This window comes from Sciurus carolinensis, chromosome 7 (genome assembly GCF_902686445.1).
Source record: "Sciurus carolinensis chromosome 7, mSciCar1.2, whole genome shotgun sequence".
Taxonomy (NCBI): domain Eukaryota; kingdom Metazoa; phylum Chordata; class Mammalia; order Rodentia; family Sciuridae; genus Sciurus; species Sciurus carolinensis.
In genome coordinates this window covers 73,349,459-73,364,780 of record NC_062219.1, presented here as the reverse complement: position 1 = coordinate 73,364,780, position 15,322 = coordinate 73,349,459, and the positions used below count along the sequence as shown (strand labels likewise).

The following is a 15,322-nucleotide window of genomic DNA, read 5'->3' as shown; positions in this document are numbered from 1 at the left end:
TGTTTACAATAAAAAAAAATTAATTAGGACAAATAAAATATATATACATATATATAAAACCTTCATTATTATGAATATACAAAAGGAGGGAAAACTAAGAAAAAACATGGTAGAAATCCTCAAGAAACTATTACAACCATATCCAAAGGAATAATTTAAAAATTATATATATCATGATGAAGTAGTGTTTATCCCAGGAATACAAGGATGGATCAACATGAGAAAAATCAATGCAATTTACTACATGCAAGGTATAAAAAAGAAAATGGCATGATCTCAGCAGATAAAGAAAAGGCAGTAATGCCTTCAGTCCCCCAAAAGAAACTTTTGGAAGAACATTAAGATAAGTATGTCTTAAACAATAAAGGGTATCTAACAGAAATCTATAATAAACATAATTAAATTGAAAAAATTTAGCTAGCTGTCTATTGAGGTTGAGAACAAAGTATAATGTTTTCCACTCTTCCATGCAATTAGAGTTAACATTTATTCAGTAGCAGAGATTCTGGCTAATAGATAAAACTAAAATTAAGAGTATTCATCATGATAGCTTAATCAATAAAAGAAATCAATGGTGTAATGATACACTATAAGTACCAAATAAAGAGAAAATAAGACACCATTTACTGTATAAATAGAAAATGATAAACATCTAAAAATCAATTTAACAGCAATAAAAAACTTAAATTAGGTAACAGAAAAAACCTGAAAAGAGCCATAACTTATTCATTGAGATGGTTTAACATTGTAAACACATTGCTTTTTTCCACATTAATCTAAATTCAAAGTTATTTCTACAAGAATTTTTGGGTAACTGGACATACTTATTGTGAAATTTATATGTTAAACCAAATGTCTACAAATATTTGAGAAAATCCTAGCAAACAGAGAATTGCCTTACCAGATATCAATTACAAAGTCATTGTGAAAAAAATAAAGTTACTGGGATGGGTATAAGAATAACAAATCAACTGAATTTACAATACATCCGAGAAAGAGACTCATGTATTTGTCAGGTATTTCATACATACACCAAAGTGCATAAATGAATAGGTTTGAAAAATGAGTTTCACACACTTAAATTTCTGTAATTTAATTTTTCTGTAATTGCTGTTATATTTAATATTAAGTCTTTACTTCTTTTAATCTAGGGAGGGTAGGCCTAGAAAATTCTGGAACTTCAAGGTCCAATGTCCATCTTCCAAGCCTAAGACAGCATTTTCTATAATTTCTTTCCCCAGCTTCTAGTTCTCCTATATTTCCTCCTCCCTCCACATAAGATTTCCCCCCCTCTGGGGACCTGTGAGAAAGACAAAAGGAAATTACATAGTTCATTATATCTAAATGTGCATTAAAACAGTCTAAATGTTTTAATGCACATGTAAAACATCTATAATATAATGTTCACAATGTTAGAGTCCTTCCCTTTCCTCCAGTTCCCAAATTGATGTCTTTATATGTAACTTCTCAACAAGCTCAGACCCATTTCTAAAGACAGAGTTGGTGAAGGCAAAATGCAACGAATGATGGATGATCACATAAGAAATACAACACTTTACTGCAGAGTAAGTAGTTCTCATAGTGGAACATGTTCAGAACCACTTAGATTATTAAAACACAAACTGCTAGACCCCATCTACAGAGTTTCTAATCAGTGCACTGAAGTAAGCTGCACCACTAACTTCCTGGGTGGTGCTAATTTTCCTCTCTGTATCACAATTCTAAAAACATACCCTATAGAGCACTAGTTATCAAGTGGGGACAAGGAATGCTAGTTATTATGTGGAGACAAGGATGCTGCTAACCATCCTACAATGCATAAGATAGCTCCCATAGCAAATCAAATCATTATCAGATCCAATACATCAATGGTGCTAATATTGAGAAACTTATTCCAAATACATGATTTGATCATTAAATTGATAAAAATTTTTCTTTCACCAAGAAAATTCTATTTTTCTTTAGGTATTAACAACTCTTTGAATTTTACTCATTTATGGCAAAAAGAAGTTTTGAAGACATTAATACTTAAAGGTATTAATTATTCCCTATTGTGGCACTTATTTAATGCTACTGGTGGATTTCTAGTAAAGAAATACAAGTTAACATTCATTTTGCAAGAATTATAAGAAAACTAATTACATTAAAAGATTAACTTCCTTGAAAAATACTATTTCTTAAACTGAGTGAACAGCAAACTGATGTTCATTTTAGTACTGTGTGTATGTGTACACACATATACATATATATATATGTGTGTGTACTTTATATAAATGAAATCTTTAATACTGCACAATTTACCTTAAGGGAAAGCAGTAATCATGGCAATAATCAATCCTAAGTAAATACGACTGAGGAAAATGTACTTTCTATACAAATGTATATATGTATATGAACATACAAAAACAGACAATTGAACTTACTCCAATAGGCTGAAAAATAAGTCCATCCATTTCATGACTGACTTCTTTGGCAAAATTTCCTTCAAGTAGCTGTAAAATAAATAACATATATTCTTTAAAAATATAATAATTACTTTCAAATTATTTTAATTTCTTGATAAGCTTTATAAAAACATAATATATAACCTATTAGAATTGAAATACCAAAATAGGAGAGATGCATACAGAGGGACCTAGGTTAAAATACTGTAAGATTTTTTTTAAATAATACATGAAGATTTCAATAAGTTACTCTTATTTCAATAAGTTACTGTGAACAATAATCCTAACTCAACCACACACAAAAACATGGATAAAAAGAGTGACTATAATTAATAATAACACATTGTATATCTCAAAATAGATAAAACATTTTGAATGTACTCACACTAAAGAAACAAAAATGTTTAAGGTGATGGATATGTTAATTATCTTGAGTTGATAATTATCCAATATACACATGAATTAAAACACTATACTGTGCCTCATAAATATGTACAAATATCGTGTGACAATCAAAAAATAAAATAAAATAAATAAAATGATATTATGAATGCACTGCTAAGTCAGTACAAAAGGAAAAAATATGTACAAAAAATAAACTGAAAATAGAAACTCTGAAAAGTAAGTAATAAAGGGAGAAAAAAATAAAAACACATAAAAAACAAGACAGCAAAGAAGCTGTTTGGGGACAAGAATTTGCAACCACAAACTAGTTTAAACAAGAGGATTACAGTCCAAAAACACATTGACTGTTTTCCAAAAACCCTCAATTTTTTTGATCTTTCTTTTTTGTCTTGCTTTTCACCTTTTTTTTTTTAAGCAAAGAATTTCATTACAAGAAATACAAGGACAAAATAAAATCAACAGTTTTTTCAATGTCATATCTACTAAAGAGCAGATTTACAGGCGAAATACTTATAAATATACGTTAATGTGGTGGTGACAATTATGTGGTGAAATACAGTGTACTTTCACAGTCAGGTAAGGCCATGTTACCAAGAATCTGGCCAACTAACAGAAAATTCAGGATAGTTGTGGGGCTCAAATATGTATCCAAAATTTTGCCTAAGTTGTGTTATGTATCCCCTTTATCACAATCACATCTTTGTGAAAGCACTGATCTCCTTTTAATGGCAATGGTCTTTTGTCACACTCAAAAAACAGAAAAAACCAGTGTGATTGCCAGAAGTTAAGGACTGAGGACAGGGAATGGATAGCTACAGTTTAATGAGTTTCGGTTTTAGAAAATAAAAAAGTTCTGCAGATGGATGAAGGTGATGGTTGTACAACAATGTGAATATAGTTAATACCACTGAACTGTATACACGAAAATAGTTAAAATTGTAAAATCTATATTTATATGTAATATGTACACGTTTTTAACTGTCCTTAGTGGGGTTTCTGTTGTTGTTTTTGTTGTTGTTGTTCTTTTTATTATAATAAGAAAGCAGTTAGCCAGCTCAGGAGGCCAAGGCAGAAGGATTTTGAGTTCAAAGTCAGCTTCAACAAAGAAGGTACTAAGCAATTCAGTGAGACCCTGTCTCTAAATAAAATACAAAAAAGGGCTGGATATGTGGCTCAGTGATCATATGCCCCTGAGCTAAATCCCTGGTACCAAGAAAAAAAAAAAAATTAAATAGTATATATATATATAGATAGATAGATATAGATATAGATATATAGATATATAGATATATAGATATAGATCTATATATATATACTAGAGGAAAAAACTTTTGAAATTATGCTTGTACTAAGACACACACACACACAATTTATGTATATATATATATATATACATGTATATATATATATATATATATATAAAAGCTCAACTCTTTTCAAATATCCATGAACTAATAATGAATAAAGATTCAAGAAAAACAAAAATGAATGACCTTGATATTTCTTGTTCGACATGATATTAAAAAAATACTTGCTAAGGTCATAGCACAAATTATGTTAGGCAATGATGCAATAAACACCAACTATCACAATCATCTCCTTTAAAAAGAGAAAAAAGATTTTAAAATATTAACCTTTGATTTTTAATTGGTTCTTTTTATGTAATCATCAAAGCAAATAAATATAGCTTTCCCAATCTTCTATCAAACATCTCAAATTCATATAATGGAATATATAAATGTATATATAATATAAAGTAACAAAATGTATACTCTATATATACAAAGTATTAAGTAACAGTAAAAAAAAAACAGAATTGGCAAGTCTAGATAACATGATGTTACCAGCTACAAAATAAAAGAACTATGTTATAGAATTATCAGATTAAGACATTAAAATAATCTCAAAATTTTAAAGCATCTTGAGGAAAAAGTGGAAATATGCATAAACATATATGGAATTTCAGCAAAAAGATGGAAGATTAAAAAAATGAGACAGATGAAAATTCCAGAAATAAAAGACAATATCAAAGAAAAAGAATTCTAATAAATGTGAATGGTAAACAATGAGATTATCAGCAGATAGACACAGCAGAGGAAAAAATTCCTGAATTTGAAGAAAGGTGTATGGCATTCTTTTTAATTGAATGCAAAAAGAAAAGGGAAAAGAAGCAGAACTGGAAATCAAAAAAAGGGAGAGACAAGAAGAGAATGTAATAAACTATATAACACCTGTTCAACTAGATTGTGATAGAGAAAAGATATAAGGGCGCAGAAAAAACAATCAGGAAAAATAATGACCCCAGATTACTATTAATTAATAATACAAAAGCATATACATACACACATGGACTGAAAGAACATGAAGAAGGGTGTAAGAAAAAAATACATGTGGGTATATCATAGTTAACCACAGCAAGAAATGGGGAAATTACACACAAAAGAACAAAAATAAGATTGACAGCAGACTCCTTATCAGAAACTCTCAATATTAGAAGATAAGGAAACATCAAACTTTAATGTACTAATTAAACAATGTCGATCTAAAAATGTTAATTTAAGCAAATGAAAATAACTTTCAAAAGTGAAGACACAATAAAGATGTTTTGCTAAAAGACAAAATCTGGTAAAATGTATTTCTACCAGACCACAAATTAAGGAATTTTAAAAGAAAAAATTTCAGGCAGAAGGAATACAATATAGGGAAAAAACCTGTAATGAAACCAAAAAATAGAAAAGCCAGAAAACAAAAGTATAAAAATAGTTTAAAGCTAGAATAAAATGCCTATTCCTCTTTTTTATTTCTTTAAATAGCAATGAACTACACTGAGCATGGTGGCACATGTCTGTAATCCCAGTGACTTAGAAGGCTGAGCTAGAACAACCAGAAGTTGAGGGCCAGCCTCAGCAACTTAGCGAGACCTTCAGCAACACAGTGAGAACCTGCTTCAAAATAAAAACTAAAAAGGGCTAAGAATATAGTTCAGTGGTAAAGCATCCCTAGAACTCTCCCCACAAAAAAGGTAATTAACTAAAGCAAAAATACAAACTGTTGGAAGCTGTATACAAATTATGGGTTTGTTGAAGCCAACATAGAAAGGAAGGTTACTTTTCTGGGAACTCCTGGGTGAAATTCCCCACTTCGAGAAAGCCCAGATCATGCTGGCACCCTGCCTTAGATCACAGCCCCAGGTTCCAACACAGCCACCGAAAGATGGGGTAACTTGCCAAGTGGCAAACAACCTGTTTTCCCCACTCTTATCCTGTTTTCCTGAAGAAGCCTGCCACACTGAAACCCTTTGATGTGTTCCACTATAAATAAAGCATTGGCAGTCTTCTCTCTTTGTTAGGATCACACCTATTGGGTCTACCCAACCCATCAATGCCCCCACTTTTAAATATATAATTCTTATCTTTTGTCTTTATATTTTAATATTATTTTTCTAGTTTTTACTTCCAGCCAGCCCACACCTCAGACAGTTACTACTCCCTCCCTACATACGCTGTGGGCACAAACAATGTATTACTGTGTTAATAATGTATGGAGAAGAAACACATAAGAGAAAATGTAATGATTCTATTATATGGTTCGTAACCCAACTATCAAGTGATATAGTTATTTTAATTGGTTCCTTTAATTACACATGACAATAGAATGCATTTTGATATAAAATAGCTATGAAAAACTGAAGATTAAAAACCTTAAAACAACTACTACAATATAAACAATGATGATATGCCTGATACAACAAAAAAATGAAGATACAGTAGAATTAAAACTCTAACAGAATAATGGCCAAAAAAAGAGGAAAATATAAAATGGAACTACATGAGAGAAATCACATAGTAAGATGGTAGATTTAAATAAAATTTTAGCAATAACTGTATTAAATTTAATGATACAAATACTCCAATCAGACAAAGAGTGCCACACTGAATTAAAAAAAAAAAAAAAAGATTCAGCTAGCTTAAAAGTACAAGAATGGAATAAAATGTTAAATTCCAACAGTAATGAATAGAAAGTTGACTTCCACAGCCTTACATTAATTAAGGAATTAAGAATAAGAAATATTTCTACATCGTGTACAACCATAGAAACAAAATGATGCACCCCATTTGTGTACAATGAATCAAAATGCAGTCTATAAAAAATAAAAATAAATAAATAAATAAATAAATCTTTTGTGACTTAAATTAGGGAAAAACAAAAGTAAATTCATTTCTTAAAAGAATAAGAAATATTAAAGATAAAAAGCAACAATACACCCTAAGTCAATTCAACAAGAATCTTTAGTAATCTCAAATGCATGTACACCTTTTAAAAAATCTCAAATGCTTTTTTAAAAATTCTGATATAATAGATAAAAAAATAGGAGGGAAATCCTCAGTTATACATGAAGAATTTAATACTGCTCTCTGAGTAAATGAATTAACATACAGAAAAGTATTCATTAGGAGTTAAGACATCTTGACAAGACTTACAGAACATCAGCAGATAGAAAAATCAATATGGATATGAACAACTAGAAGATCACCATAAAACAACCTGGCCTAATATCATTTATAGAATACTCCACCTCAACAACAGAATACATATTTTCCCAACTGCACAAAATACATTTAAAAATTAAAGTCATAGAAAGTATGTTCTCTGACCACAATGAATAAATTAGATCTTAATAATAAAAATATATTTGAAAAGTTGCCCAATGCTCAGAAATTAAACAGTATACTTCTAAAGAATTCATAAATAAAAGATTAAACCAATAGGAAATTTTTTAAATATTCTGAACTTAAGAAAAAAATACAAAAGACTGACACCTGAAGGATGCACACTTTACAGGTAAAAAAACAAAATTCACTGCATTAAATGCCTACTTAAAAGGAAGATAGGTCACAACTTTAACTTCTACCTTAAGAAAGTAAGGAGAAGAGGGTATCGCAATACCAGATCTTCAACTCTACTATAAAGCAATAGTAACAAAAACAGCATGGTATTGGTACCAAAATAGAAAGGTGGATCAATGGTACAGAATAGAGGACACGGATACAAACCCAAATAAATACAATTTTCTCATACTAGACAAAGGGGCCAAAAATATGCAATGGAGAAAAGATAGCCTCTTCAACAAATGGTGCTGGGAAACTGGAAATCCATATGCAACAGAATGAAACTAAACCCATATCTCTCACCATGCACGAAACTAAACTCAAAATGGATTAAGGACCTCGAAATCAGACCAGAGACCTTGCATCTTATAGAAGAAAAAGTAGGTCCAGAACTTCAACATGTCCGCTTAGGACCAGACTTCCTCAACAGGACTCCCATAGCACAAGAAATAAAAGCAAGAATCAATAACTGGGATAGATTCAAACTAAAAAGCTTTCTCTCAGCAAAGGAAACTATCAGCAATGCAAAGAAAGAGCCTACAGAGTGGGAGAAAATCTTTGCCAATCATACTTCAGATAGAGCACTAATCTCCAGAATCTATAAAGAACTCAAAAAACTCTACACCAAGAATGTAAATAATCCAATCGACAAATGGGCTAAGGAAATGAACAGGCACTTCACAGAAGAAGATCTACAAGCAATCAACAAACATATGGAAAAATGTTCAACATCTCTAGTAATAAGAGAAATGCAAATCAAAACCACCCTAAGATTCCATCTCACCCCAATTAGAATGGCGATTATCAAGAATACAAGCAACAACAGGTGTTGGAGAGGATGTGGGGAGAAAGGTACACTTATACATTGCTAGTGGGGTTGCAAATTAGTGCAGCCACTCTGGAAAGCAGTGTGGAAACTCCTTAGAAAACTTGGAATGGAACCACCATTTGACCCAGCTATCCCACTCCTTGGCCTATACCCAAAGGACTTAAAATCAGCATATTACAGAGATACAGCCACATCAATGTTCATAGCTGCTCAGTTCACAATAGCCAGATTGTGGAACCAACCTAGAAGTCCTTCAATTGATGAATGGATAAAGAAACTGTGGTATATATATACAATGGAATATTACTCAGCCATAAAGAATGATAAAATTATGACATTTGCAGGCAAATGGATGAAATTGGAGAATATCATGCTAAGTGAGATAAGCCATTCTCAAAAAACCAAAGGACGAATGATATTGCTAATAAGTGGATGATACACAAAATGGGGGGTGGGAGGGGTTAGTGTTAGGGTTAGAGTTAGGGTTAGGGAGGGGGGCAAGAATAGAGGAAGGAAGGACTGTACAGAGGGAAAAGAGGAGTGGGAGGGTGGGGGGAGGGAAAAAATAACAGAATGAATCAAACAACATTACCCTATGTAAATTTATGATTACACAAATGGTATGCCTTTACGCCATGTACAAACAGAGAAACAATATGTATCCCATTTGTTTACAATAAAAAAAAAAAAAAGAAAGTAAGGAGAGGGCTGGGGAGATAGCTCAGTTGGTAGAGTACTAGCTCTCGCTAGCATAAGGCCCTGGGTTCAATCCCCAGCACCGCAAAAAAAAAAGAAAGAAAGTAAGGAGGACTCTAAAGAATTTAAGAGTCACAAATGTAAGAGTAACTTGAGATAAGCTAGTATATACACAAAGAAGATGGCTTTTAACACTAGGGATAAGTGCCAGTCCTTGCTGAGGAGGGTATATAGCCAAAGGTCAGTAAGCTGCAAAAAAGTTGTTAAAAAGTATCAATAGACTGTCTCTGCATTGTTTGTTTGTTTTTAATATTTTTTAATTGCCAATGGGTCTTTTATTTTATTTATTTATATGCAGTGCTGCGTATCAAACACAGGGCCTCACACATGCCAGGCAAGCACTCTACCACTGAGCCACAACTCCAGCCTCAATGTCTCTGCGTTTTTAAGGATGGAAGTCATAGTCAGAAAGCAGTATATAAGCAAGGTGTGGAAGCAAATGCCTGTAATCCCAGCAGTTCAGTAGGCTGAGGCAGGAAGATCCCAAATTTGAGGCCAACCTCAGCAACTTAACCACACCGTCTCAAATTATAAATAAATAAATAGAGGAAGGGCCATGGCTCAGAGGTTAAGCGCCCCGGGGTTCAATCCCTGATAACAACAACAACAAAGCAGTATATAAGTTTTCAAAGTAAAAGTGACTAAATCAAAAGAAAGTCAATAAAATGAAAATTTCATACAAATAGGCCAAGGTGATCAAAAGGTCAAACCAAACATGATCAGCAAGGATGATGGGCAAGCTTTGAGGAAGAGTTTAAGTTAGGAATAGTATCCATGGAAAGAGGAAGAATTACCAAAAAGTCTTAGTGTACTTGAAGTAGCATAGCTTGAAAGGTCACATTTTACTTACAAACTTAAATGTTAGAAACAATTTAAAACTTACTTTGGTATTATTTTGTCTCTGATATGATATTTCAAAATAAAATATCTTATATTTTTAATTTACTCCCTATCTTTTTCTCCTTTTCTACATTTTAAGTAAAATTTAATCAAGTGTTACCCTGGAATACTAATGCAAGAAGTACTAGCTTAAGCTTTTGTTAGATAATTTACTGGATGATCAACAGCTCAATAAAAATAAAATTTAGTTATCTGCCAATTGTCTAACAATGCTAGAAACCAAGCAAGGGATACTGGGAACTCAATGATAATATAAGCCTAGACCAAAATGGTTAAATAATATCTTCATTTTAACATGATAGTAAAACTTATTAAATTAAATTATGTCATTAGTCACTTTCCCTGTCAATCTTTTGTCAGAAATACAGTTCTGGGGGCTGGGGCTCAGTGGTAGGGCCCTTGCCTAGAATGTGTGAGGCCCTGGGTTAGATCCTCAGCACCTAATTCCCCTAATTAAGTAATTAATTAATCAAATTATAAAAAAACAGAAATACAGTTCTGCTTAAATTAACAAATATGTTTCTAAAACATTTCTGATAAACAAAAGAATCTTGATTTAGAAATAACTGCAAAACTCTAGAGAGAATAAGTAGACTATGTGTTCAATTACCTAAGTTAGGATACATTCCTTTTCAGAATTATAATAATTTTCTTGATTATTTTCCCTCTAGACAAAATTAGAAGATACCTGGATGAAAGGCAAAATGGTAAACATATCAAATAGGTTTAAATAAAACACAGTACTATTTCATAACATTTTATTTATAAAACAAATTTGCTCACATATATATAATCTTATAGGCATGCAACTTTCCATGGACCAAAGATCGCAAGAATTGACAAAGGTTATGCCAGATGATTGACTCTGAATTGGCATTTTATATGTCTATGAATCAAGAATTGAAAACCAAATCATTATAAATGCATAAGCAGAAAACGATAATGCATAAGGGCTTGAAATTAGAAACATGAGAAGGCAAAATAGAAACTGAAGTTACAAAGCATACAAAAGAGCCTTTTAGAAATAAGGAAAATGATAGTTTAAGACTACAGTGAAGAAGAAACTAAAACGACAGTGTTATCTGGCATACAAATTGGTATTATTAGTTCATTATAGAAAAGAAAATACACCAAGGGAATATTTAAACAGGAAAAGAATAAACTCCACGCAGTTCTGGTCTATTTTACTCACATTAGATATTTTCTGGACAGTCCACACAACCTCAATTGACTGAGAACACTCAAATGAGGTAATCATATCTGCTGACCTCTATAACATGTTCTCATTGATCCCCTAGTATCTGAGGTTTAGTTTTAACAATTCCCTCAAAATGGAAATTTGTACTCTCCTACATATTAGTACTTATTGTTTTTTCATTCCCAAAGTCTAATTCTGGTTAAGGTTAAGATTATTCAATGTGTCTTAAATATTCTTCTAACCAGAAAGTAATCATTTTACAATAAATCATCCTTGCTCACCACAAAGTCAACATGGTTATCATATTTTAAAATGAATTATTTGATTATCACTATTTATCAATGTTACCTAAAACAACTCCAGTATCATTAAAGTTAGCTAATCAAAATACAAATAGCTTTTTCAATACTATTGGCTTTTTCATTATCCTCCCTAATTGTAATTAAAATTAAGCTTAATAGTTCTGGTGAATCACCAACTGATGAGGTAAAAAAATCTAAAAACAAAATTTTTCTAGAACAGTTTATTACTTTTCATTGTTGTTACTGTCATTTTAACCAAAATTCCCCTGTAATTCCACAAAGAAGCAGATGACTATACTCTAATAAAATGATTAAAGTTTTCTTTCACCAGATTTCCAATTTTCTTAATTTCATAATTCAGACACCATTTATTCATTTAACAAACAAACATTCACTTAGTGTTAATAACTGAATCTTTAAAGATTTAAAAGAGATTAAGCTTCAATTTGAAAGAACTAATGGCAAGGTTCAGAGTCAAACTCAAAAGACTAAAGGTGCCATGACATAAACCTGAGTTTACAGTAATAGAAACTTATAAGATCTATGACCAACTATAGAGAGCATCCTCAGTTATAAATAGTCGAGTTTGATATTTTTTAATTATTATGAGTTTAAATTTTATAGGCCTCTCCAATTTATGATTTCCAGTTAATAAGGATTTCTCTACATAAATGTGTCATTTTACAATAAGTGTCTTTAATAGAGATGTCCAAAGACTTTAAGGGAAACGAAAAGCAATTACATTTTCACCTATGATTCAGAGATATATTCAAATGTTTACTGAGTATATTAATTATATATCCTTTTTTAAATGATAAGAAGAACAAGAAAAGGAAGAAGTAATACATATAAAACCTAGGTACTTCTAAGCACCTACCAGTATTGACTCAGTTTAGCCTCCTAACCATCACATGAAGTAGGGACTACTATTACCCCATAATAGTACTTGCCAAAAGTCACAAAGCAAGCAACTAAGAACCCAAATTCATTCCAGCTCCAAAATCCACATTCTCAACTGATATTCTAAACTAGAACGTCACAAGCCAAGAACTTACTATTCTCTAGTCTAGATTAAGGCTCTTTCAACATACTCTCATAGTACTGTGTGCTTCCCCCCATTAGAGATTTTTCCCATTTGTCTGATTATCAAATTGATCTGTAGGCATTTCAAGGTCAAGAATCACATTTGTCTAAGTTCCAGTAAAAAATTATTTTAAGACAAGTAAAATCTATGACTTATATTAAACCACCAGTTTTGAATTCTTAATTTAGTTTTTCTTGTTTCACAAATTTATAATTGTGTTTCATTTTCCATTTAAACAATAATAATGTTAAAGAACTCAAAAAATCACATTTTATATTCATCGTATCTTCAGCATCAATTATAGTAACCTGACACCCAGTAAACTCTCATTTCAACTAATGCATGCTAAATAAATATAAAGTGAGTAATAGCGCAAGGATCTATAAAAAAAAATGGATATATTATAGTCAGAGGTTATAGTACAAAATAGATGGAATGTAATATACCAATAAGTTGTGTAAAATATAAACAAAAAAGTGAATTTTAAAGTCACAGATTTTTGACTCATGTGGTAGAGATTATTAAGAAGTTATGATTTAATAGAAATATGATTTTAAAAGAAAAAAACTAAAATAATAACTTTCTCACAAACAATTCCTTATTTCTTTCATCATTTCCAGTGGAGACAACAGTAAAAGTATCTAAACTTATCTGTTTGCTTCTAGGTTAACTTTCTTTCTCCAAACTATTTTTATTCCCTGATGTTAGAACTGACTGCAAAACAATTTGTCATACATCACAGTCATTTCTAAAATGCTCTGAATGTTCCTCTTTTTATACGTCAATGTACCTTAGCATAGCTTTGGGGGTTTTTTTGTTGTTGTTGTTGTTGGTGGTGGTGGTGGTGGTGGTTTGTTTCTTTGTTTTGTTTTGTTTTGTTTTCAGTTTTTTGTGTTTTGTTTTGTTGGTACTAGAGATTGAACCCAGGGGCCCTCAACCACTGAGTCACATCCCAAGCCCTTTTTTGTATTTTATTTAGAGACAGGGTTTTGCTAAGTTGCTTAGGGCCTCACTAAGTTGCTGAGGTTGGATTTCAACTCAAGATACTCCTACCTTAGCCTCCTGACTCACTGGGATTACAGGCATGCACCACCATGCCCTGCCCGTTAACATAGTTTTTAAAGTTCGCTTTTTTCTAGACAATCTTTCCTATATGTATCCATAATCTAAACAAAATAAAAACATTCCCTTTTCTAAAATGTGTATATACTTTGATGGCATTAAAACTTTGTTCGTCTAGACTCTGTATCCAGACTGTAGCTGTAACACATATATTTGTTTTGTGGGTAGAAACGCAAGATCCACTGGTTGGGAAGGCTATTAAACAGTTTTGGAAGGAATAAAATATGATAAGATACTGTTTTAGTTAGATTTTTTGTCACTGTGACCAAAAGATAGGTCTTTCCTAACAAGAACAATTAGAGGAGGAAGTTTATTTTGTCTCATGGTTTCAGAGATTTCAGCTCATAGATGGCTGACTCCATTGCTCTGGTCCCCAAATGAGTCAGAACATCGTGGCAGAAGGGTATGGAGGAGGAAAATACCTCAGGACATGGCAACAGCAAGCAGAGAAAGCTCTGCTCACCAGGGACAAAATATATAAACCACAAAGTGCCACTCCCAAAGTCACACCCTCCTCCAACCACACACTACTGCCTACAGTTACCAACCATTAATACATATTGGCAAATTAATCCAATATAATAATCTACCCATCGTATTCTAATCATTGGGTCACATCTGTCATGATTTAATCATTTCATCTCTGGACATTCTTGCATTGTCTCGCACATCAACTTTGGAGGGACATCACATATCTAAACCATAACAGATTCCTAACCATAAACAGGTACTGCAGTAAAAAGTAAAACTAAACTGCATATGTGCTTGGTCCAAATGTCACCAGGGATAAGAAGCAGAAAAAAACTTTTTTAAATTCATTCTCTGTTTAAACAGGTGATTATGGAAGAAATTAATTTTACCAAAAAGAAGTCTGGGTTCAGCCACTAGAAGATGACCTCTACATCCCTGGAATAACCTGCCTTATAGGAAGGCCTTTGTTGTTTGCCTGGTGGGTTTGGCCAGTGGAGAGTATAACCACCTAATTTTTTGATAAGGACACTGGGCTATGCCATAAAGTTCAGACCTCCAGAGGAACTGAACACTAAAGGTATAAGCCTGAACTTCCAAGGGATGAGAGTTAAGGTCAAACACACAGCATTTGATCGAACACCTGTATAAGCTCTGAACACAAACAGCTTATGTAAGTTTCCATGGTTGACAATAATCTTTGAGTATTATTATACATCACAGCCTGAAAGAGGTAATGTTGTCCATGACTCCACTGTGAAAAGACAACCAGAAGCTTTGCGCAGGCCCTCATCCAAATTTTGTCATATGTGTCTCTTCATTGACTGGTTTTCATTTACATTGTTCATGCAATAATCTGAAATATGGTTCTTCTTGAGTTCTATGAGCCATTCTAGTGAATTATCAAACCCAAGAGTCAGTAGGG

At 32.1% G+C, this 15,322-nt stretch overlaps 1 protein-coding gene across 1 annotated transcript in view; it reads right to left on the bottom strand.

Annotated features, from left to right (window-relative positions):
* Rngtt (RNA guanylyltransferase and 5'-phosphatase) overlaps window positions 1-15,322 on the bottom strand; it is a 311,879-nt gene that overhangs the window by 168,637 nt on the left and 127,920 nt on the right. Inside the window, exon 12 of the mRNA XM_047558064.1 lies at window positions 2,424-2,492. Within this exon, the coding sequence (XP_047414020.1) occupies window positions 2,424-2,492 (69 nt within the window). The remainder of the gene's footprint in view (window positions 1-2,423; window positions 2,493-15,322) is intronic.